The sequence below is a fragment of the Pinus tabuliformis genome, chromosome 4_2 (genome assembly GCF_031772625.1).
Source record: "Pinus tabuliformis cultivar Carrire ecotype Pingquan chromosome 4_2, CPIR1, whole genome shotgun sequence".
Taxonomy (NCBI): Eukaryota; Viridiplantae; Streptophyta; class Pinopsida; order Pinales; family Pinaceae; genus Pinus; species Pinus tabuliformis.
This window is the reverse complement of record NC_142304.1, coordinates 1,188,546,259-1,188,571,168: the sequence shown is the minus strand read 5'-3', so window position 1 is coordinate 1,188,571,168 and position 24,910 is coordinate 1,188,546,259. Positions and strand designations below refer to the sequence as shown.

General features: G+C 38.7%; 1 protein-coding gene across 1 annotated transcript in view; it reads left to right on the top strand.

Annotated features, from left to right (window-relative positions):
• LOC149173927 (uncharacterized) overlaps nt 1-24,910 on the top strand; it is a 374,409-nt gene that overhangs the window by 70,388 nt on the left and 279,111 nt on the right. Inside the window, exon 2 of the mRNA XM_089424796.1 lies at nt 18,996-19,095. Coding sequence (XP_089280922.1) covers nt 18,996-19,095 — 100 coding nt within the window. The remainder of the gene's footprint in view (nt 1-18,995; nt 19,096-24,910) is intronic.

Genomic DNA, 24,910 nt, shown 5'->3' with positions numbered 1-24,910 from the left:
GTATCTCCATTACTTTTTGAGATCTAGCAGCATTTTTGCCTTCTTTACTGATGGTTGAAGTGAGCTGTGCAGGAAACCCTTATCGAAGAAGATTAGCGGGCGTTTGGGGAAGTTCTCGGCTGAACCAGCCAACTCCCGCAAGCATTTTTTGCTGAGGCCAGTTGGATTTGATCCTGGGTCTATCATTCAGTTTATTTTTCCTAATTTGCATGAAAGATTTTCTGAAGTTCTTCATAGTGAAAATCTGAAATTTTTTGTTCTTTAAAATATTTCTGTTCTTATTGCTGAATTTGGCTGTTAAGGGGCCAAAATCTGTAAATTAATCAACTGTTATGGGGTTTTAACTTTTGCTCTATATACAGATTTAAGATTAGGGTTTTATTCTTTTTTTCCTTGTTTTGCAGCTGCTCAGCCAGCAAATCCAAGCCAAATCGAAATACCCAGCGCTGAGCCAGCTTGCAGTGAAAGGTTATTTTGGTAACAGCGTTCAACATTTTTACCAACGTTTTCGCTGCATTGATCGCCAGCGTGAATACCCGTCGTACCATTTTGAGAGCAAATATTTGCGTGGCCATCAACAAAAATTCATTGTTACATCGATTCTATTCACGCAGAAAGTTTGTCCTGGGTTCATTTCAAAGACCGGTATCGAAACTGTAAGAAGGTTATGGCGTGCAGGCCAAACGCACGTCCTGAGGCCATCATTATTACAAGAGAAGTGTGAAAATTTGCCTCTGCGTTTTCCGCCGTCAGCTGTCGAAAAGTTCCAGGCGAAATATCAAACGAATCTTCCATGGTGAATGTCATATGCGCAGGAGTTAAGCCTTAAATCCATTGTTGTGTTCGTTGTGCGTGGAGGTATCGGAAACGTTAACAGTGGGAGCTTCAGAAAGCGTTTAAAAACCGCAAGTTATTCACTGTCGGCCCAGGTAATTTATTCACGTGTCTGCAAAAATCGATTCAAAGCCGCCATCGACTGTACATCACTGCATATCAGGTAAATCACTCCGCCGTCGAAGACTTCAAGCCAACTCGTTGTCACGCAGGTTTGGTTCGTTGAACCCATCGTTTTTCCAGTGTGACTGTAAGCGTCGTGCGACGCAGCGTTTTTTTTTTTTTTTTTTTTTTGATTTGTTAGGTTTTGTATATACATTTGCATAAGCGTAGGTTAATTTCAAGTTTTCATATAGTTATTTTTTTTTATTTAGTTTTGATTTTAAAATGCGTTTTAAATCTTAGATTTTATTGAATATAAAAAGAAAAATTCGAAATCTTTGTATTGTATTTAGATTTTCATTTTTAGATTTTGCTTATTAGTTTTTAGATTTAGGTTTATGATATGTTTGCATAAGTTAATTGTTAGGTTTTGTTAGATTAAGTTTTAGATTAAATTAATTTAGATTTTTTTTTTTCAAGTTTTTTTTAGGCTTTATATTAAAAAAAAATAAAAAAAAAATAAAAAAAATTTGCAATTTAATTTATCTTGAGGTTGAAAATTTTAACGTGGGAATTAGTGTTTAATCTGATTTAATTTTCATCTGATGATTAATTGCATGAATGTGGTCTCTTGTTAGTATTTTACATGGTTGTTCAAAGCACTTTATCTCAGCAAATTTTAATTTGCTGGAGTATCACTAAGTCGTTAAACATTTTTCTCGCATTTCATAAAAGTTAAATTTCGCTCAGGCTTTGATGATAAATGATTGCTCCTAATGAGTTCATATTTCTGCAGCATCTGAATATTAATCGTTTAAACATTAACTCCACAAGGCACTAGTCTTATAACTTCTAAATCCATTTAGTGCTTATCATATCGTGTCTTCCAACCAGCTGGTCGACAGTTGGTCTTCGTCATATCATAGGGTCTACTCCCCTTAGCCGCGGGAGACAGGCTTAAACGGAGGGATCGAGGATCAGAGTGACAGCCCCCGGTCTGAGCGTTGTCGTGTCAATCTGCGCGACAACAAGCTGGATTCATCCTCCTTTGGGCTGCCGGACTGGCTTGCAACCCTCTTTGATGTATACGTGGTGAGTACACACTAAGGGGTGTACTCCCTTCATTTCTTTGTAACTCCAAGCGAAGGCATCTAGGTGTTCCTTTAGCATGTTGCATAACTTCTCTTCTTGGAGAGCAGAAAGAGATGGATTGATTTTCAAGGTTCTCTCAGGGCCAAATTCTATGGTTTTAACACGGAGGGGGTTGGAATCGACCAAGCATAGGTCAATTGGATGATTGTTCTGGGTTTCCTTTACTACATCTTCTAAGGGCAATGTACTGGGAGTTGGACTTTGGAGTAGGTGTTTAATCAAATCATCTTCATCCTGCTGTCCTCCTCCCATGGTTGTTTCTAAAATATAAAGTTGGGTGGAATAAACTTCATCTTCTTCCTCTTCCTCGAACCATAAAGGTAAATCACGCTCTAGAGATGGCTGAGCAGGAGGGTTTAGGACTAACTGCTTGTACATATGCCCATTCTTGATGGTCATATTCCCAACTCTGCAGCTAATGTAAGCATCGACAGTGGCCAACCAGGGTCTCCCAAGGATGAGAGGGTAACTAGTAAGCTTAGCCTTAGGTTGGAGAACTAGGAAATCTGCAGGATACTCCCAAGAGTCAATGGAGACCATCACGTCCTCCACAATCCCCTCAGGGCTCACTGTGGAACGGTTTGCAAGTTGCAGAACTGTTGTGGTCTTCCTCAATGAACCTTGGAGGTTGAGCTTGAGCATGGTGTCCCTGGTCATCACATTAATGGCAGCCCCAAGATCAAGCAAAGTGTGTGGGACAATGGTGCCATTGATGTGACATCTACTACAGGGCTTCTAGGGTCCAAATACTTTGGATAGATTACCTGCCCCAGCCTTAAGTTGGACAACTGTCCAATGACATTAATGGTTGGGGCATCTTTTCTTCGCCTCCCTGGATGCTTGAAGCGTTTCTCCTTAATCAACTTATTGTAAATAGAAACATCTTTTATTGCTTGGAGAAGTGGAATGTTTACACATAGAGTTTTCAATTCTCCCAGAAGTTCAGTCTCTTTTGGGGTACCCTGGAGTGGTTGGGTTAGTCTCTTAGGAAAGGGTGGATTCACTATAAGAATGCTTTCCTCTCTTTCTTCCTCAACCTCCTTAGGTGGAGGTGGAGGTGGAGGTTGGTTATCCGAGAGAACTCTCCCAGATCTCAAGTTAATCTCTTGGATTTCCACAACATAAGTTGGATATGATGTCTCTCCACTGTATACTTGCTGAGCCTGTTTGTTGTTCGGGTTCAAATTTGGCTGGGTAGGCATCTGGGGTTGCTTGGGTGGAGCAGAGTGTAACAACTGTGGTTGGGCAGGTGGTGGAGGCAATAAAGCTGGAGCATTGTTGTATTGGGGCCTCCACCCCTGGGGCGGTGCATTCCATTGAGGTTGTGGCGGAGCATATGGTTGAAATGACTGGCTGGCTGGTTGGGAGTGATACTGAGATGCAAAGGACCAAGGAGGGGGTGTAGACCAGGAAGGATGAGCAGGGGGTCCCCAAGAAGGTATGGCTGTGGTTTGGTTGGGGTTGTAATATGCATGGGATGACCCTTGCATGCCCTGCTGGTATGGTCTAGGCCCATGAGGTCTCCTTTGGTTTATGTAGCAGAGCTGCTTAGTGACCCCTTCAGCTCCTTGATATACAACTTTGAGTCCAGGCAAAGAAGGGCACTTGTTTGTGGAGTGGTTTTCTTCACAGACTGAGCAAATTTCAATAGAATTCAATGGACATTCATTCCTAGGGTGCCTCCTGGTGCATCTAGGACAAAAAATGGCCAAGGCTCTCTCTGCTTCCTCCTGCTTTCTCTTAATGTGCATAGTGTCCATTTGCAAGGCAAGGGTTTGCAACATCTCACTTTTGAAATCTTCCAGCATGTTTCCAATTTCACCCTTGATGGATGAGTTGGAAGAGGATGTACTGACCATAGGTTGACTACCCCTACCCTTTTTCCTAGCTGCCCTATAATAGTTTCTAAAGACAATCTTGATATGCTCATAGGGTAACTGGTAGATATCTCCTCCTGCTAACAAGTGTAGGGTATCCAGAAGATCTTCCCTTACTCCCCTAAGCAGGACCAACTTTAGTGACTCAGGGTCAAGTGTGCACCTGGCCCTTTTGTAACTAAGTTGGAATCTTTCTTCGTAATCCTCTAGGGATTCATCATTGCCTATGGTCATCCTAAAAATTTCCTCTTTAGTATCCTTTGACCGACAATAGTCTCGATACTTGTTGTTAAAGGCTTGCTGCATCTGAGCCCAAGTTGTGATGCTATCCCTAGGTAAACCCATGAACCAACGCAATGCTGCATCCTTGAGGGTAGATGGAAATAGTTTTAACTTTTGCTCATTATCTGTATAGTCATAGTTTCGGCATATAATAACAAACTCAAATAAGAAAGTGTTAGGGTCTTCTGTGGTCAAGCCATGGAAATGAGGTAGGGCAGAGGGGCTTATATTTTTCATCTTAGTGTCCCCATTGGTTTCCCTAATGGGGAAGGCACCCTCAACTCTCTCTCTATTCCCTTTGTCATTTCTGTTTTCAACCATTGGTTTAGTAGGAATGGGTTCTTCTTCTTTTTCTTCTTCCCCTGTAGGTTCTTCAAATATGTTAGGTTGCTCACCTAAGGGTTCCTCCAGTTCAAAACCATCGAAGAAGAGGGAAGGTTGGCTGTTTGATGCAGTGGGGGTATTTGGCAAAAATTTCCCTAAGTTATCCCTATTCCTACGAGGCATGAAAGGAAATGTTTTTGGGTTGGTTTTGTGTTTTTTTTCAAACTTGGAAAGTACTTTGCAGAATTGAAATTGCTAATTAAATGAAAACTACTGACTGAATGAAAAACTACTTGCTGAATTGAAATCTTGCTTGCAAAATGGAAAGGAAAGCAGAAAATGTAGAATGAAAAAGGAAGCAACTAAATTACTTTTGCAGAAATAAACTAATGGCAGAATATTAGAGACAAGAAATAGAAGAAAGAAGCAGTATTCACATATTACTCAGACACCTCCCCAGCAATGGCGCCAAAAAGTGATGAGTGCCAGTATTGCAGCAAGAATGCTGCAACTCCTGGGCTACCAGCTTTACTTTGTCAACCCGGGGTTCGTACAAACTTGGAGGTGACAGTGTTGTATACACAAGTAAAAGTGATGGTTCTGCCTTTTGTCACAATTCAGCTAGCGAGAGACCACTGGGGTTTTCAAGCCAGACTTCTATGGAGTCAAAAGAAGCTTGGTTTCTTGATGGAAGAAAGGGAAATCTGCTCTAAGGGAGAGCTACTCTATTGCAATAATGGAAAAGATCGAAATTCAATGCTAAATCACACCATTTCTTAATTAACTGCCAAGAAACTATGCTTTGCAATAATGCTAAATTAACATGAACCAAATGCTACTATCTAAGCATGGAAGTAAGAAGCATCAAACATCACTAATGTGCAAGTAAAGGGACTGAAATAAATATGTTTTTGTCTTTTTGTCTTTTCATGCAAAATCAAGTATGCATGATGCCATTGGACAAAGCTAAGGACTTGTGATGAGCGCCAGTATTGTAGCAAGGATGCTGCAACTCCTGGGCTACCAGCTTTACTTTGTCAACCCGGGGTTCGTACAAACCTGGAGGTGACAGTGCTGTATACACAAGTAAAAGTGATGGTTCTGCCTTTTGTCACGATTCAACTGGCGAGAGACCACTGGGGTTTTCAAGCCAGACTTTTATGGAGTCAGAAAAAGCTTGGTTTTTTGATGGAAGAAAGGGAAATCTGCTCTAAGGGAGAGCTACTCTATTGCAATAATGGAAAAGACCGAAATTCAATGCTAAATCACACCATTTCCTAATTAACTGCCAAGAAACTATGTTTTGCAATAATGCTAAATTAACATGAACCAAATGCTACTATTTAAGCATGGAAGTAAGAAGCATCAAACATCACTAATGTGCAAGTAAAGGGATTGAAATAAATCTGTTTTTGTCTTTTTGTCTTTTCATGCAAAATCAAGTATGCAAACTAATTTCTTTTGGTGATGTGGCAGGTGAATTAAGGATGTTGGAGGATGGCTGGAAGGGTTAGGAGATGGTTGGATGGTGTGGGAGACCCTTGGGAGGCTTTTGGTGACTTCCTAGAGGTTTTCCCTCAATTCGGCCTCAAAACAGGCCATTTCAGGAAAACCTACAGGATGTACTAGAAACCTACAGGATTCCTTGTAAACCTATAGGATACAGCCGAGAGCAAAATGGAAGGTGTTGGAGGTGATGGAAGGCTTAGGGAAGGTGGTAGATGGGTGGAATGAAGTGAGGAAAGGTCTAGGATCACTCAGAAGTCAACAACAAAGATAGAGGATGGTTGGATTCACTCAATGTGCTTGGAAGAATTTCTATGAAAAATGATGAAAACTAGTGAAGGCAATGGTGAAAACAAGGAATGACTATGGTGGATGGAGTGGAAGGTGGTTGCTGGCTATGAAGTCTATGTCTCCTCCTGAAGCACCTGCTCTGCATAAAACATGTATAATTCCCAAAAAGCTATGTAAACAAGAAGCATTCTCATAAGTTAGAAAAACAGAATTAATGAACTAACTGCTTACATGATGCATGAGGAAAGTTGTTGAAGGGAATGAAAGCATGGATGCAATCTACTGCAAGAGTGAAGATAGAAGAGATGGCAATGAAATCCTACTCTGCAAGACTGATCAAATGCTAACTTAAATACAGTAAACTCTAAAGCTTATGCAAGAAATAGAAATCTGTGTTTTTGGGGCTGCACAAGGGTCCCTTCCTCAAATCATGATCCAAAGGGAGGAAATGAGGCCAAGACACCCACTGAAAACCTTGTGGTACTCCTTTTATCCCTGCTAACCTGCTACTGAAGTAAGGCACAAATGGAAGCAAACTAATAAACAACCAATCCAATCTACACTACTTGCAATGAAAACACATCTAAAAGCAAATTAACAATGAAGCTATGAGACTAATCTAAACATACAGATACAAGAAAGAGGAGCCTTGGCTGCTAGGGTTGGGCCCTAACCCAAGAGCTTCAGCCCTTTGAGTTAACTCAGTGCTGGCTCAAAACAAAACTCATTCTTATTACCAAAACAGAAAATTACATCAATAAAACTTTCACAAGTATGGAGCTCGAAAATAGCTTAGAGTTTTACAACAAAAATTTGAATCCTAATGAGGCTCTAGGCCTCTCTACTTATACAACTGAAGTCCCCAACGACTTCCTTAAAATTAGGGAGGCTCGACTTCCGAACTTGAGATAAACTAGCTCTTTGTCTCTCACTTGCTCGACTGCCTTTTAATCCTCATGGCTTGGCTGCTTGCACTCCGAGCTGGTGTGATGGATGGAGGAATATTCGAATGGGGGAGAAGTAAATGAGGAGGATTTACCTCCTACAATCCCTCTCCCTTGTCCCATTCGAGTTTTAACCTTAGTATTTGCCAAAATTCCTTGATTTTCTCCTTCAATCCTGCATTCAATGCATATTAGTCCACTAGGCATCATATCCAACTCTAACTCATCTCATAAACAAAATATAATCAAAAACATGTAATAAGTTGTGAGAAAAGTTGGTTTGACTAAGCTAGGAGGTGAATTAAGGCCCATTTAATTACCCAATGATGAGGCTCATCAACTTGTACTGCAGATATGCCATATATTGTAAAGAGCTGATCACCATAATCTATAATGTGTACGTTGCTACAGTGTGTTGATAATGTCTTTCTACTGAACAAAAGATTATATTGTCATGCTATTGTTGTAGTTGCTGGAGCTCATTTATGTTAGAACTATGAATTTGAGTTTAGCACAATTGATGCTTGTTATATTTGTTTCTATACTACTAGTGTTTGATTGAAGAGTCCTTATAATTGCAGAGATATGATGTAGCTAGGTTAATGAGGTTGATGACTGTGTCTAGAGGTTAATGTTGAACTTGTAATCTGCATGACTTGTTGAAGTGTGTTGACCAGCCTTAATCAATGGAGAGTATTGCTACTACTGTGGTATGACAACCAACAACCGAGATTTACATGAACTTTGTAATAGTTGAGATGATTTAACAGGTCAATATTGATAGTGCGATGGTTATATGGCATAGACAATGATGATTACAGGTTGATGTAGTGACGATGATATGACAAGAGCAGAACAACTGTGCTATTGATAATAGTGGCTGAGCAGTGCGTTGTCGCCCAAACTGTACGTGCAAGATGCGACAATGCTCTGGGCGGGGGCTGTCACTCTGATCCCCGCCCTCTCCATTCTAGTTGTCTCCCTACAACAAGCTATGGGGGGTAGTCTCTATGAAATGTGAAGAAGAAAATCTGTTGGCAACCAACAAGTCCAGGAGACACAACTGAATGGCCTAGCAACTTCGTTGAATTAGCAAGTTAATTGATTTGATTAGACTTATTACAAAGACTAGTGCCTTGAATGTAGTCAACTACTTGCTTAAAACAAACTATTACCAAATTACCGGATGAACAACTATTGCTTAAGGATGCTTCACTGTCCTATATGAGATGCAAGTCCTACAATTTAGGTGATATGCATAATCTTGGTTTATTTTAGTTAGATGCCTACTCTAAATGTATCCTTCCTCTTAACTATTTTGAAGCTAATCTCTAGAGTAGGTTGTGAGAGAGAAGCCAAGGGGAAGTAGGCTAGGGCTTGGTTAACGATACCTCCCTTTAGGTTCTAACCACCCTGTTAGTGTCAGTCTTTACAGCCTTCCTCCAGTGATCAAATATGCTCTTACAAAGTGGTCTCAGAGTGTCAAGGTCAAATTTTGTCATTTCAGTGAGTCTTCAAGCAAAATTTGGTCAAGGTCTAGGGTTTGCTTTCATTCTTTGCAAAGTTGCCCAAATGCCAATCTATGTCACTATTCCGCTGAGTCTATCATCATTCATAGGGTTGTCATTATCATATCAGTGTCTAATGAGTCATTTTACACCTTATTCATGCTTCAGTTGTGCCTAGGCAAGGTCATTTCCCTCTCCTACGGTTTTGAAAGCCAATTTCTCTTGGACGGTCAAATCGTCAGCAAAACTTGTTTCCAGATGTTCATACACCTTCCCATATCCTTAAAGTACCTTATCAAATGCTTCCCATCCCTTAGATCCGCCAAATTCCTCATTTTTGCACAAACCCTAGTTTCTAGCTACAACCTGGCAATTTTCTAGGTTTGGCCTGTGTTTTGCCCTTTTGGACCCCTTCCCCTCGCTCAATCTCTGAGATTCCACTTTCCCCTGCTTCCTAACATCCCTCCCCACTCCCAAAAATTTCCCCAAGAATTTAGAAGCCCCCTATCCCCTTCATTTTGCTCCATTTCGACAAAATTCCTTGTTCCACACATTGGGATAAGTTTCACTCAAACAATGTTTCAGAGCAATCAGAGATGAATTTTGGAAAACTGAGAGAGGTTTTTTCTCACAACATGCCAAGGAAGAAAAACCTCCTTCACTTTTTACACAGGTGTCATGGTTTTAGAGAAATGTCAAAATTACAATCGCCGGATCCAAGGCGGTTGGCCAAGGCACAAAAAAGGAGAAAGAGGCCTGATCCCCTCCGTATCTTGGCTGAGGCTTCACTCAAAGATCATGGCACTCAATAGCCTAGCCACAGCTCAAATCCCAAAATTTTTTGAGAATTTTGGGTAATTTTGGCATTTTTTGGTAATTTACAGGTTTTGGCTCTTTAACGGGTCTCACCCCTGGTGAGACCCTTTGTCATGGCAACTCCTTTTCACAAAAAACTCAGCATTTACTGATTTGTTATGCAAAGTTACATATGCCCATGGATGGACTTGAGTTTTTATGGGGTTTTGGGCCTCCAGAAGGTCAAAATACATGAAAATTTGACTTTCTGCCACTTTTTTGAACTGCAGAAAGCTGTCTTGGGAGATTTGATTTTTGACAGGGCAAATGAACTCCAAATTGAAAAATTCCAGTTGGGTTGGAAAGTAGACTCAAAGACCTTTCCAACGAGCTATCCTGCACCTGATTCTGACACCGGGAAGTGCCTCAAACAGAGCTCCAAAGGGGCGCGACCCGTCAGGCAGGGGTGCGCGACCCGTCAGGCAGTTTTTGCCAGATTGCATTGTACAGCCCAGAAAACGCAGTTTTGACCCAGTTTGACTTTTTGGGGTTGGAAGGTTGGACTCTTGAGGGAAAAGTTATCATTGTATTATTTCACTTGTATCTCTGCAATTTTTGGCTAAGGAAGACCAGGGTTTTGCAGTCATCTTTGGGATTCTTGTGGACTCATGTGTTGATGGTGTGTTTCTCAATGTTCTTGTAAGCTTTGTTATGTGATTCATTTCCTTTCTTTACTTCTGCACATTAAACAAATGAAGTGTTAAAGTAAGAATTCATGCTTGCCATGCTCTGCTTTTAAATTTGTTTAATTTCTATGTTTTCTGTTGTTTAAGGAGAATTCAAAGTATTATTTGCTCTCCTTAGCTCCTCACCGGTCTTTTCCATCCACTCACCTCAATCAAAAGCATCAATACGGTCTCCTATCTCGCCCCAAAGAACCCCCTGCAGAAACTGTGTCAAATCCCCGCACCCAAAATTGCAATTCCTCAATTTGCCACCAAAAAACCCTAAAATCCCCAAATCAAACTTTTTAATCAGTTTACTAGCCTAATATCAGTGTTACCTTGTTGGTCATCTCATCCCATTGAAGATCTACCGAGATTGACCGGAGAGAGCCTTCTCCTGCCCCGTAGGGCTAGCTACGAGGCTGAATGGTTTGATGTAGCCTTGAGGTTTACCTTTCTCAGCCTGAGGTGAAATTTCAAGCGCTAACACACCCAATGACTCTGGCACTGTAGAGATTGTGGCTTTGACGACTCCAAGGTCAGCATGTTAACCACTAAAGAGTTTCTAGACTCCTCGAGCTCGATGAGAAAGGTGGTCTTATTCTCTATCGACCAAGCTTAAGCTTGGAAGTAAATTAATTAATGCAATAGACTAATCCTAGTATGCAAGTGCAAGAGATGGATGAGTGTTCTTAAGGTGATATTACTTAATTACAATAATCTTCAAATGTGAACAATGAAATACTTGAACAATAGACAATCTCAACCACAAGAGAAAGTGCTTAAGCTTAACGGTGCCATAAAATGTGACAAGTAATATCAATAGACAATTCCTTAAAAGACAAGATCACTGCTACTTTGATACAATTAGCAATTTCAAGATTATAGTCAATGAACAACCAATATGCCAAGATACACAATTAGATTCTCTTATCACACTTATGATTAAACTTGATTATGAGATCCACAAGAGATATCCAATTCACCAATGAGCAACATATCTAAATAGCAATGAGATCACAATGTCACTTAGAGCAATATTAAACACTTTATCAACTTGATTAGAGCACTTGTGTGTGTTGATGCAAGAATGCAAATAGGTGCCAATAACCAAATTTCATGTCCAAAATCACTTCAACCACAAATGATTATGAATTACAAGAGCCTATTAGCCAATTTTAGAGACTTGTATGTGATATATTATCGCTGCAACCTTGTTTTTAGAGGTCTGCAATTTTATATCAGCAGCTAAGAAATGATGATAGATGCAATAGATAGGCTAGAAAATCAAATCTTTCAACTTCCAATGATATTTACTTGATTATAGGATTGCTTGGACTATAGATCAGATTTATTATGCTCAGATCAATCCTCAAAATGATGTATATCAGACTTGAAACAACTCAGAAAATCAGGTATTTAATCCTTAATAAACCCACAAGGTGCCGAATTATTAATGTCACAACAACTCTAATGATTAGCTAATTAGGATGAGTGATTATGAGATGATCGTTTGGTTAATATTAATGGAAAATAGAAAATGTGAGGAAGAGAAGCAAACCAAGAGGCCTAAAGGCCTAGTTAAGGGCTAGATTGATTTCCAATAAACTTGTCTACCTGCAACCACAATGTTAGCCCACTAAAATAATATCAAAATCTGAGCTGATTGAATACAAAGCTAGGGCAAGGGCTAGAAGGCTAGGAAACCCCAAGACTAGGGCTAGAAATGCCAAATGAGAGGCTAAGAAGGCTGAACAAGAGCAAAAATGGAGGGAATGAGGGAAAGGAAAGCCGTGACAAGGGAAAATAAGCTCAACAGGGCTAACGTCAATCCTGTAGAGGTTGACGCAAGGGGAAAAAATGCCGTGGAGGGCCCACGACAAAGGGAAAAAGCCCCATAGGGGTTGTTGCTAAGGCCCAAAGGGAGGTCGAGGGGGAGAAAGGCCTCCTAGAGGCCACGACAAGGAGAGAGGAAGGGGGCCAAGGCTTTTAGAAGGTTGGACGACTACCTTAGAGGGGGGTCGAGGCCTCAAAAAGGCCTTCAGGCTTCAAGGGTTGCGACTAGCCCTAAAAGCGCTAGCGGCTAGGCTAAAGGCTACGCTGAGGGCCTAAAAATCCCTCTCGGGCTCACGGCTAAGGCTAGGAGGGTTGGACGACTTGGCCTTAGGGCCAAAAAATTTCCAAAAACCTGCAAACAAAATTTTATCCATGAATTTGCTGCCAAAATGCTGGACGTTGGGCATGGAGGATGATTGGAGGCTAACCTTCCTAGGCCTAGATCTACCTCAAAACCCCATCAAAATCTCTTGATCAACCTGAAATTCACTTGCAAAAATAAATTGAGGAATTTCAAAACCCCAATATATATACAAAAATTTGAAACCCCACAAATAATAAAACTCCAATTGCTGCAAAACAAACGAGTTAGAAATAATTTACAAATTATGTACAAATATACAATGTTTGCAAATCAATTTTCTTTTTGGAGATTTTTTTTTGAGTAATAGCAGTGGATAAATATATTTTTTGAAAAATTTGAATATTGGCCAAAACCCTCTTGCAAAATTAAAATACCATACAAAAATCTTAGAGCCCAAACATAGTTGGCCCTTCCCCACAGTCTGTGAAGTTGGAGCCCAAGGGGCAGTGTACCTACAAACTCTATAATTTCCTCAAGTAGAAATGTTAGATCATATGGTGAATCAGATCACCTAAGATACATTTTTTTACCAATAGAATGCTCTTACCATCGACAAATGAAATAAAAGTTCCTAAAATTTTTAGCACAATATAGGATAGCACATAGCTAGCACATACCACAGATCAATGGAAGAAAAACACCATGAACTGAACTTGAAAGTGTTTCTATTTTGATATAGAAATGTTCCTAGCAGAGCAATGGCTCAATACCAACTTTCAGAATTTACATTATCCAAAGATATCCAATAGAAGCAAAATGAATTCTATTTATAGAGAAATCCCTCAAAGTGGAAAATAACGGCTAGTTGGCTTGATCCCTTTCAAATTAATCTCTACCATTGAAAATAACTTGATCATTTTTTAATCTCCACTATCGAATTTTTAATTTTGAGGAAAAATTCGATTTTTTCTTAAAACCCACTTATAACTAATCCAAAAATTAATATTTTGGATTAATTTCCTCAAAGATTTGACTTTGACTTAACCACAAAGGTCCAAGGGTTCAATTTTTCTTAAAATATCCATTTTTCCCTTGGTGGGGGACTCCAAAATTTGACTTCTCTTTGACCCACGAGTTTTTGATTATTTTCCACTTGGAGATAAATAAATTTATCTATAATTATTTTTTTGGCTCAAATTAATTAATTTTTTGGCTTAGGATTTTTATTTATTTAGCCAGAAAAATTAATTAATTGACACTAGAGGGGATTAATATTTTTTCCACCCTCAAATATTTTAGCCATGGTGTCTAAGTATGAGGGACCATTCACTAAAATATTTTTTACATCAAATATTACTATTAATTCAACCTTTACATATAGACCCTCATGACATTACCCAATTCTGTGATTCAATATGATTGAGTATAGACCAAGTTGTTTGTAATAAAATAATTTAGTGAAATGTGCTTAAATTATTCCCAAACCACTTTTACAAAGCCTTGATATAACACTAGGACACAACTAAGACCTAGTCAATGAATTTCACCCTAGCTTTGGGGTTTAAGCTAGAAGAAAAACTCTGCCGATTATCCGTGTTTAGAAACACATAATTCGGTGAGGTTAAAAAACTTCCTATGATGAAATTCGTTGCTAAAATCAAAGGCTTACCTAGGTGTTGTTACATAATTAAATGATCATATTAGCATCATTTACAATATAACTTGCAGAAATTGGGTTTACAATGATAAAATGTGCTGGCTGATGACTTTGTACTTCGAAAAAATTTCTTCGCATCTTTGCATTCTGCTTCCTTGGATTGTTGACAAAGTGTGGTCAACATAATGTATTTAGTGCAATCTATCCTATTATTTTATTTTCTATCTTAAGGGAGGTAGGGTGGTGCAAGGCAGAGATTGGAGTCTCCTTCAGGTTGGAGCTTGAGAACACTTCAGGGTGGCAGGGTGGTGTTAGGGCAGGTTGGAGTCTGTATAGGGTGTTGAGCATCCTTCTAGTTGGAGCAGGTAAATTAGGGCGTTGGAGAGTTCTTTCAATTGGAGCTAGTAAATTGGGGCATTAGAATGTCCTTCCAGGTGGAGCTGGTAAATGAGGGTGTTGGAGCATCCTTTCAGTTGGAGTTGATAAATTAGGGGGTTGGAGCCTCCTTCCAGTTGTTGCTAGAGAATTTTGGAAGTTGGAGCTTCCTGTTGATGCAATCTCAAAGACCTATATTAAAAGCATTCAATGGTTTTTCTCCCGTAAGGGTTTCCACCTAAAATCTCTTGTGCATTGTCTTTGATGTTGTACATTGTTGAATGGTGTTGTTGATTATGTTTTTGATCTAATGCTAATGATAATTAATGCTCAGTGAGGTTAAAATTAACTAATTTGTATTTCCAACATCTGAGGTAGTTATTATAGAGATGACATGTTTGGACCGGTTTGTGTGATTTTGTTCTCAGGCGTGTAGCAACAGTTTTTGAGTGGTCATCTTCTTAAGACTATGTGCCTTGCATGAGCTTATGTGTGTTATTTTAAATGAGCGAAGTTGTAGGATCTAATTGAGATAATCTTGACACCCAAAGAGATGGTCCAATAGACCCAATTAGCTTGGAAAGGGACATTTGTGACCCTATTTTTTATTTATTTATTGCTAGATATGAAAGTATTGAGGCCCTGTTGTTGTGACAAGTATGTCAAGGTCTTTTTTAGCCATATTTCTTGGACATATCTGAGATGGTAGATTGCAATACAAAGCTCGCTGTTGTTGATATCATTATGGATGAACGTTTTGTGCCTATAATAGATCCAAGGACAAACATAGACATGGTTTCACAAGTTGTGTTTAGTTGCTGGTCAAATTTCAATCGATTGAGAAAAATACCAAAGGGTGAAGCCACACAAAGACATTTTGTCACCTGCAAAGAGGACATGGAACATAGATAAAATATGGAATAAAAGGGAAAATAATTTCAGATAATGTGTTGTCTATCTCTAGTAATGGAGTTGTAAGTTGCACCAAAATTGTTGAAGGTTGTGCTAGTGAGCCAATGTTGAAATTGGGTAGCATTGGGAGGTACTCTCACATGCACTTGGTCCTAGGATTTTCAGAGAGAAACACCCACAAAGTGAGTGTGTGGGCTTTGCACCTGAGTTTAGGGTTTTAGACCTAGAGGAGTGGCCTGGAACCCAAGAAAGAGAATTTAATTTTCTAATTTATTGTTAAGGTTGAGTTGAAGGTCTTTTGAAGGAAAGGAGGGCTTCCTAAGTGACCTAAGAGACAAGTATAAATATACTAGCCAATGGAGAGGCTTAGGACAAGAGTAAGGACATTTCTCTTGTGAAGAAGGGCAACAAAGGAGCCACAACCAACAAAAGAAGGAGGTTCGAGGCAGCAAAGGAGTTGCTGCATGTTAAAGAAGGAAGGCTGAGGCACAACAAAGGAGACAACCAAGTGTAAAGGTAGTTAAGGTCTATTGGAGAGCTGATTAGGGTTGGCTGTGTTGGAAAACGTAACTAGTTTTGGTCTTCATAATTGTCAATGTACTCAAGTCATTATGTATATCTTATATTACAAGAAAAAGAAGAAAGAAAAATATTATTTTTAAGCATGGGTTTCATTCTCCATTTTGATGGTCATCAAGGTCTAGCATGTTCTTCATGCTTCTAAGGTTTTTCATGTCAAAAGAATATTTTTCTTTAGTCAAAAGAGTCTTTATCATTTGTATAAGACACTATGAGGCAAGTTGTAACATGTAAAAGATATTATTTTGAATTTAGAAAGTCCTTATGAGCCTCCTAGCACAAGTCGACCCTACCAACGACAAGTCGACCTAGAAGAGGCTAATCGACCTCCTTAGATTGGTATATATACAAGCAACTTCGACCTCATTTAGCACCAATTCGATCATCTCAAGAAAGAAGTTCGATTTGAAGCTAGAAACATCAAGGAAGCTAGAGCAAAGGTCAAGGAAGCAAGGAGAAACCAAGAAGAAGAAAGAAAGTCTGTTTTTCGGCCTTATTCTCTCACATGTGCAAAGGAATTAGGGTTTCTCCAACTATTACAGGGCCAAAGATTGCAGGTCAAAGTTGCAAACTTGAAGCTGGGGGCCGAAGTTGAAGCTAGAAGATGGTCGAAGAAGACTTGACCTTTGTTGACTTGGGTGATCTTTGACCTAATTAGAAGGGATTCTTGGAGGGCTAACTTGATGCTTCGAAGAGGACTTGGTCTAGGGTTTTGGGTCTTGGTTTTCTCATTTGAAGCAGATTCTATAAGAAGAGAAGGGATTCTTTCTGGGTTTTCCCCTTGAGGGGTCTTTCCCTAGCTTGGAGCCTAATTCTTGTGTTCATTGTCTATTCTTTTTGCTCTTGATAATTGTTCAATGAAAAGATCTAATAAAGAAACATAAGAAGATAACTAAATTTCACAAGCAATTATTAAGGTTAAGGATAATTGAATTAATCGCTGACCTATTGCATTCTCCAATAGGTTGCAGGTAGTCAGAACCCTAGGAGCAGGGCCACATGCCTAAACATGATCACAAACCTTGAAGGAGGATAGGTCGAGGTCAAGGGATGAAATAAGGAGGGATGAGAGGCTAAATGTTGTTAAAGGCGGGTCTAAGTTCTGTAATGGTGGTTGAGGGAGGACAACACAATAAAAGAAGGGCCGAGCCTTGGACATTGTTGCTACATATGACAAGGAATAGGCGACAACCTAAGGGAGCACACCAAGAGCCGAAGGGAGGTTTTTTGGGGCTTGTTGCAGGCAAGGAGAAAGCTAACAACAAGGTGAAGAAGGCTAGCTGCAAGGGACAACAACAACAATGTAGGACTGTAGGCTAAAGGAACATGCCTAGCTAAGTACAACAATATTATTTAAGTGCTATAAGTGTTGTATTATGGGCATATTAGAGCCTAAGGGATTTGGCCTTAACCCCGAGTGATTTGGTCAAAGGATTGACCTGATATTTTAGGCATTGTACAGGGATGTAAAGGGCCATTATCCCTGGTATGGGAGCCCCAAGGTTTTCTTATTAATAGACTTGTAGGAAACATGTTTAGGTAATAAAATATTGTGTACTATATTGATCTAATTGCTGGTGTAATTTCCTCTGTGCAAAATTGTTTCAAGTTAGGCATTTTCAATGTGTTTATGTTTTCTAGTTAAGAGCATAGACCAGATTTGGGGTGTGTGGATTTCTAACAACCAACACATATTGGTTGTGGGGAAATTGTTTTTGATACTAAATTAGGCGGGTGTTCATAAGTTATAACCTAGTGTTGGAGTCTTTGTTTAAATTGACTATGACTTGTAGCATCTTCTAGATTATTTGGTTAATGGCTTGTGGTCTATTTGGGGAGCACAAAGTTTGTGTTGAGCTGTGGACATGATGAAGTGGTGAACCCTCGATGCTTTGTGATATATATGTAGGTATGTGTGCAATAAGGAGACTTTGCATAGGTGACCTACAAATTGGTGGTGAGCCGACCAAGATGTATAAGAAGCACAATTTTAATGAAGGGGCCGACTTGTGTAATTTTTGTGATAAATGTAAGGGGCACCCTTTCGGAGTATGATTTACATAGTTTATGATGAATTCACCCTTAGAAAAAAATGATGGAAAAAAGGATTTTTACCTTGGGGTCTTGTTTTCACACTGGGTGAAGGGAACTTGTCCTTTGAAGAGCCTTTTGGAAGTTGGATTGTGGCTTGGAGTGCCGTTCTTGGATGATGCTATGGACATATGGGGTTTGTGTGCCCACTTTGGAAATACAAATAAAGACTTTATTGGAGAAGCAAACACTGTTGAAGGCCTTTGGAGACTGGATGTTGCACATGGAAGCCTTTGTTTCTATCATTTATGGAAATGTCTCTCTTTGGAGGCTATTTGGTTTAGATCAATGTACATGTGGCTTGAGAAACCCTTTTTTTTTTTTTAATTTTGAAATTAATTAATTAGAGAAGAGGGCCTTTTACCCCTCCATAAGCTAGAATAGGGGCTTTTAACTTAAAAAATCAATATTTTAATATAAAGGAAATTGAGCATCTCCTCTATAAATAGATGTCCAACCTTGCAACTTCTACTTAAAAAACAATTAGAATGGACACATAATGTTGCCATTTGTTATAATTATTCTTAATTGCCATTACTGACTCTATAATGAAGTTGCTTGGGATTACACCTAGGAAATATTTTTAGCTTCTATACTTTCTCTATCTCTCACACACAGTCTCACGTGGGATGCTTTTAGCATGTGTCCTCCACATTCGGTATTAGAGGACGCAAATTGTTTGGGGACAAGATGCTATAATAAGCCTTTATTGGTATAAACTATTGTAATTCTCATTCATGTCATTTCTCATCTTGATAACTAAATTATATATATATATATATATATATATATATATTTTTTGATACACACACACTATCTATAACATTTACTACTATTATTGTATTTTATAGTTAGCACAATATCTTTTGAATAATTCATTACATTTATGTTGTGAATGTAGGAGGCAAAAATTCAAGAGGAGAAGCTTGAAAAGTGGATGGCTTGTGTTCCAAGTTACGAATCTTTTTGGGCATTTTGTTTAGTAAAGAAAGGTTATAGTGGTAAGCATTGAAAATGGTTATTTTCTAAAACTGAAAGCTAATTAAATGAGTAAATAATTGATTGACGAACTTAAATGATTTTTAGCAATGTTAAAATGGTCTTTTTGTTGGAATAGGAATGTTAGGAACAATGATTTTGGACCATGACGTGAATTTACTAGCAATGTTTTTGTAATTTTCTGTTGCATATTGGTAATATATATTGGATCAGATGAATACAATTACAGTTTTAACTTAAATTTAAACGGTGTTCGACATTTTGGTTGATAGGAGCGCTTCAAATTTTATATCATTCACCTTCAATGTGAACAATAGGCTACTCATAGTTAATTAAATATCTATAGCTGTATAGAGAAGATGCTTTTTTAGTTAACAATTGAAGTCTAATTACGTTACGAAGAAATAAAAAATATGGTTAGTGTTAATATAGTTGTTTTGGAGTTTGATTTATTGTTCTTATTAATTTTTAAAGAATTGCAGATCTTGAGCAAGACACAAAATGGACCTCTATCTATATTAGGGAAAGCCTTTGAAGTCCTCTTAAAATTGTTGATTTTAGCATGCACACACGATGTGATTATTGGAGGGCATAATAATGTTATATTAATGATGTTACAACAAAGTACGATAGGGCTAGCTTGAGGTTGGTTCTCTATGTGCACGTACATATATGACTTTAACCTGCACTGTATCACATTACAAGATTTGTAGCACCATATATGGTTATGGTGATTCAACCATCTAACCATAACCACATCCTTGAATGTTGCACTAATCACACATCTATTAACAATTAGCATCAATGATTACTAACCACCAACATTAATACTGATCATATAAATATCACAACTTAAGAGATTACTGATTATATAATAATATTAATGTCCGTGAATGACCAAAGAATAGGTCTGTTGTCCCCCATCTCTCACAGAGGGGCTAAATGTTAGGGCTTAGTGCATGGGATGCACCTTGTGCCGCTTTAGGCCTCCAGGCTAGTTTTTAGGCCAAAGGGAGGGTACCTTCATTGAGTTCAACATCTTGTGGAGGAACAAAGGTAAAATGGTCCCTTAGTTCACTAACATATTTTGCAAGTTATATCATGGAATGCTTGAAATTGTTAAACCTCTAGAACTTGCAACAATGGTGGCCTATTTGCTGCTTTCGAAGTTGAGTTTGCCTTACATCTCAGAGAAAGAAAATTAGTTGACTTGGATGCCCTATTCAATGGCACTGAAGATTTGGAAAGTAACATAAAGGTCGTAGGGATACAACTTGTTATCCCTTGAGGGTAATTACCTTAGAGACATACTCTGTTGGGTGTGATGTTGCTACAAGTTCTTGTTCCAGTTCCACAAATCCAAGCTTGCTTTTCTCAAATCCAAGCTTGCTTTTCTCCTCGACTCCATCATACACCTTTGCTTCAACATCGTTTTGCAGTGGTATATCAATTTCCGGCATCTGCTACTCAGATACTTTATTTCATAGATGCTAGCAAACACCACCTCATGATCATTTCTTCTAGTTATTATGATTCCATGTATTTTTTTCTAGCTTAGAGTGGTATTGATAATTCTGACTTGTATGCAAAGTGTGTTGCAGTTTAGATATGAAATGTTATTATCTACATTTGAGTAAAAGTCTCACCTTTCCTCGTATGACCATGAGGAAATTACGAACAAAGTTCGTATACTCAAAAGTTAAATACTTCAAAAGACTTGGAATATGAAGATCTCCATTGAAAATACAAGAATGTATATTAACAATGTATGAATGAGAATGATGATACAAATGAGAGTGAGGGTCTGCTTATATACCCTCTGCAGGTACCCCTTCACAAACGGTCATGTCCTTAGAGACATGTCTCTTCAATAGTAATCACTAATTAATTAGTCATTATTACAATTATCATCATTATTTCCATTTATATTACTTTTATATATATTTTATTCATAAGATTGCCTTCCTCTTCAAAAGATTTGTCTTCAAAGCTTATTGCTAACAGGGCATGTCATCTGTTCTTTGTCTCTGTAATCTACGTGCATCTTTTGGAAATTTTTGATTTGTCATCTTCGTTGATACAAGATGATAAGATCCTCTGAGTGATAGACAAAATTGTTGAACTGAGAAAGGATCTAACCATCCTAATTCAAAATTTGTGAAACTTTGCAATTACTTGGTAGCTGAGATTGTTAGCTTTTGTAGCATCGGAAGTGTTGTAGTCTCGACACTTTGTGCAGAGGCTAAAACACACGGGATTTCCATAACTCAAAAATTGTTTCTGGAAATTCCACCTAGAAGTGTCTCAATTATATTATTAGTCGATTTTTAAATATTTCCTAAGTCTAAACTTAGGGAATATGGTTAATTAATCAGTATTAATTGAGTTAAGGTGAGAATTCTCTAGAAACTCACACAGATCAACTGGGAATTAATCTAGGCGCTTGATTAAGTTATAATCTTGGCTGTTGGTGCTCTAACAAAGGATTATAAGAAGTCGATGGGTAGATGGAGAACACACTTGTGAGAACCACAAAGAGTTCGATTTCCTTGGTGGGTTCAATTTTCCAGAGAGCCAACAGTGTTGGGAGAGTTTGAGCTCCAGTAGGGAAGTAGAGACAAAGAGGGGCAAGGAAAGTGAGTTCGGAGGAAAGTTTTTCCAGATCCGAAGAGTTAGCTACATGAGGCCGAGTTCCTCAGTGAGGCTACGCAGTCCCAATGCAGAAGCTTCAGAGGCAGAGTTCGATTTAGCCAGACAGAGGGTCGATTTAGTTGCTGGAGGCCGAGAAGATTTCCGGAGGGTGTTAGCGAGTCATTCTCAGAGGCTGAATTGGGCAAACAACTTGATTAGTTGCAGTTTCGGGCAGAGCATCCTAGTGCCTGTGCAGATTTGATGCAGAGGCTGACACAGGGGTTTCGTGGAGCCCATTCAGAGCTAGTTTCAGAGTTGGATCAGCGCTGTGTGAGACAACATTTGTCTCACTAATTTTTGTGGCTACTTTTTCCTGTAGTGGATTGCCAATTTGTGCATCCAGATTGTACTCGGATTATTTCACTGCTGCATAACTTAAAACATTTAGTTGTTGCATCGGTTTTCCCAATTGGTTTTTTTCGGGGACATTTGTCCAAGGATAACGATGTTAATTATTGTCTGTGTGTGCTAGTATTTTCTCAGTTCCAGTACTATTTTTCTTCCGCATTTCATTTGTGAAGATCACAGTGTGAATTATTTGATGTTTGCCCTAGCAGATAAATTGTTAAATAAATTAACAATTAGAAAAATAATTTCCATTTGTTGTGATAAATGAAATTTTCACATGGTATCAAAGTGTAAATGATTAGACAGGGAAGCTTGAGGCGAAAGAAGAAAGTTTTGCTTTCAGATCTGTTAGGTCCCTATAATACTAGTGATTCCCCCATTACTATTGTCATTGTTGCCCTTATTGTTATTGTTGTGCCCCTATTGTCCCCATATTGTTATTGTTGTGCCCTTATATTATTATTGTTATGTCGGCTTTGATTATATTGTGACTCCTTAGACTCCTATATATAGAAAGGAGGTTTTGTCATTTGTATCATCCAAGAATTGTTCATTTGTGTAATGTAAAGGAGGTTTTCCCCTCGAAGACGCTGATTTTGAAGGCGTTGATCTATCTTTTCTTCTATTTTGTGAGTTGGTTGCATAACATTTGGTATCAGAGCATCGGATTCTAGGGTTTCACTGCTCCAAATAGGCCATTGTGGCATTTTCACTATAACTTTTTTTCTACGATGTTTCAGAAGCTAAAAAAACCCATTTGAGCCGAATTCTCTTTGAACCTTGGGTTTGAATTTTAGATCTTGTCTCGCTATATTTTCAGAAATATGATCCAAGGAAGTTAGGGTTTTTGCAGGATCCCGAATTATATTTCAAACAGGTGACCGGGGAAAATCGTCATAACTTTCTTTCTGAGCATCAGATTGAAATTTCATAAGAAGTTACAGAAAGAGGACGACCTGTAGTTTTCTGTGTATCAGTTTCAGGTTTTAAGGTCAAAAGAGTGACACGTGGCACTTCGTACAAGTTCGCTCTATTGAAACAGTCTATAATCAGGTCATCGTGGGAGATTTGGCATGACTCTTCCTTAGATAATCCAATCTTGATCAGACTTGCGGGGTTGGAAAGAGGACTCAAAGGGCTACTGCAAGACGCAATTTCAGATCTTGGAGATATGAAATTATAGAGATACAACAGATTCAATATCGAGCTCCTACAATGTGAAAAAAGGTGTGTAGTTTTTTTAAAATTTTGCATAAGTTGGGCTTGAAAAAATAGTTTGAAGGAATTCAAAGGGCATAGTGAAACATTATTATCATTAATGGATGCCCCGAAGAAAAAAAATGGAAACACCTAGTAAGCAACCTGAAAGCTCTAGCATGACTCATGAAGAAGAGGAAGAAATGCAACATGGTATATCAAAATTACGAGACCAAGTGCAACAAAATTCACTCTCACAAAAAGTAACAGAAGCTAAGATGGATAGTGTTGACCCCTACTGGTCAACTACCCATGCAGTGCACCCCGTCTTTTCTTGACAAGAAGAAGCAGCACCTGATCAGCATGTCCGTGCCATCCTGCCATCATCAGCAGTTTGATCTTTCTGATTGTAAACCCAGTCTGCATGTATTAACTGTAAATAATCTTAGCAGACATGAAGTCATGTATGTAATTTGCCTAGGTGGACCTAACTTTCTGATGATAATCTACGTCCCGGAAGGTTTTTTTGTCTCACCGATCCACGGATCGGCAGAGTTTTCCTTCAAACCTGACCCCAAAGCCAGGATTGATTTTGTCATTAGAACTTTAGGAGAATCCTAGTGTGTTGATCTGCTAGATTATCGTTGTGTCGCAGAGCTGGGTGTTTTGTGAGGGTCCGTATTAAGTGGGTTCATCCCTTTGAGATGTAAATTGTAAAAAATCATGATGAAATGTATCTTGAGGGTTGAAAATGTTGTAAATCCCCTCATGAGTCCTAGGTCCTAGGTCCTAGGTGATGTTCCCAACGGCTTAGTTTGATGATCCATCTTAAGATGAATTAAAAATTAAAAAAAAATGAATAAAAATAATAAAATAATAAAAAATTAAAAAATGAAGCAAAAACCCTAACTAATAAAATAATAATATTTTAAGTTAATAAATCGACGGATGAGATCAAGAGATGTCTTGATCCTCATCAACGGTCGAGATCAGTTCTACATGGATCACCCAAAACTAGCCGTTAGGATCATTTCCTTTATATAGGGTCTTAGGGAGTCATTTGAGATCATCTGATCTGTGAGTCTAAGACTGAAGAAGCTCTCTTGTAAATCTGTTTCTGGTTAATAAAGGAAGACTTTGGGGTCCATATCTTGCTGGTGTTACTATCTTGGAATGCTGTGAGATCATTTCATTTTTTGCATATGTTATTTTCAGCCATTAATATTAGCTTCTTATAGAGTATTGTGAGCACAGGTATCTTGTTCACTTGCTGGGGTTTGGGTGCTGTTAGGGTTTCTGAAGTAATGGCAGGTATCTCCATTACTGTTTGAGATCTAGCAGCATTTTTGCCCTCTTTGTTGACGGTTGTTTTGAGCTGTGCAGAAAACATTTTCTGAAGGAATTTTGTGGGCGTTCGGGGAAGTTCTCAGCTGAACCAGCCAACTCCCGCAAGCATTTTTTGCTGAGCCCAGTTGGATTTGATCCTGGGTCTATCATTCGGTTTATTTATTTGATTTGCATGAGAAATTTTCTGAAGTTCTTCACAGTGACAAATCTGAAATTTTCGTTTCGTTAAAATAT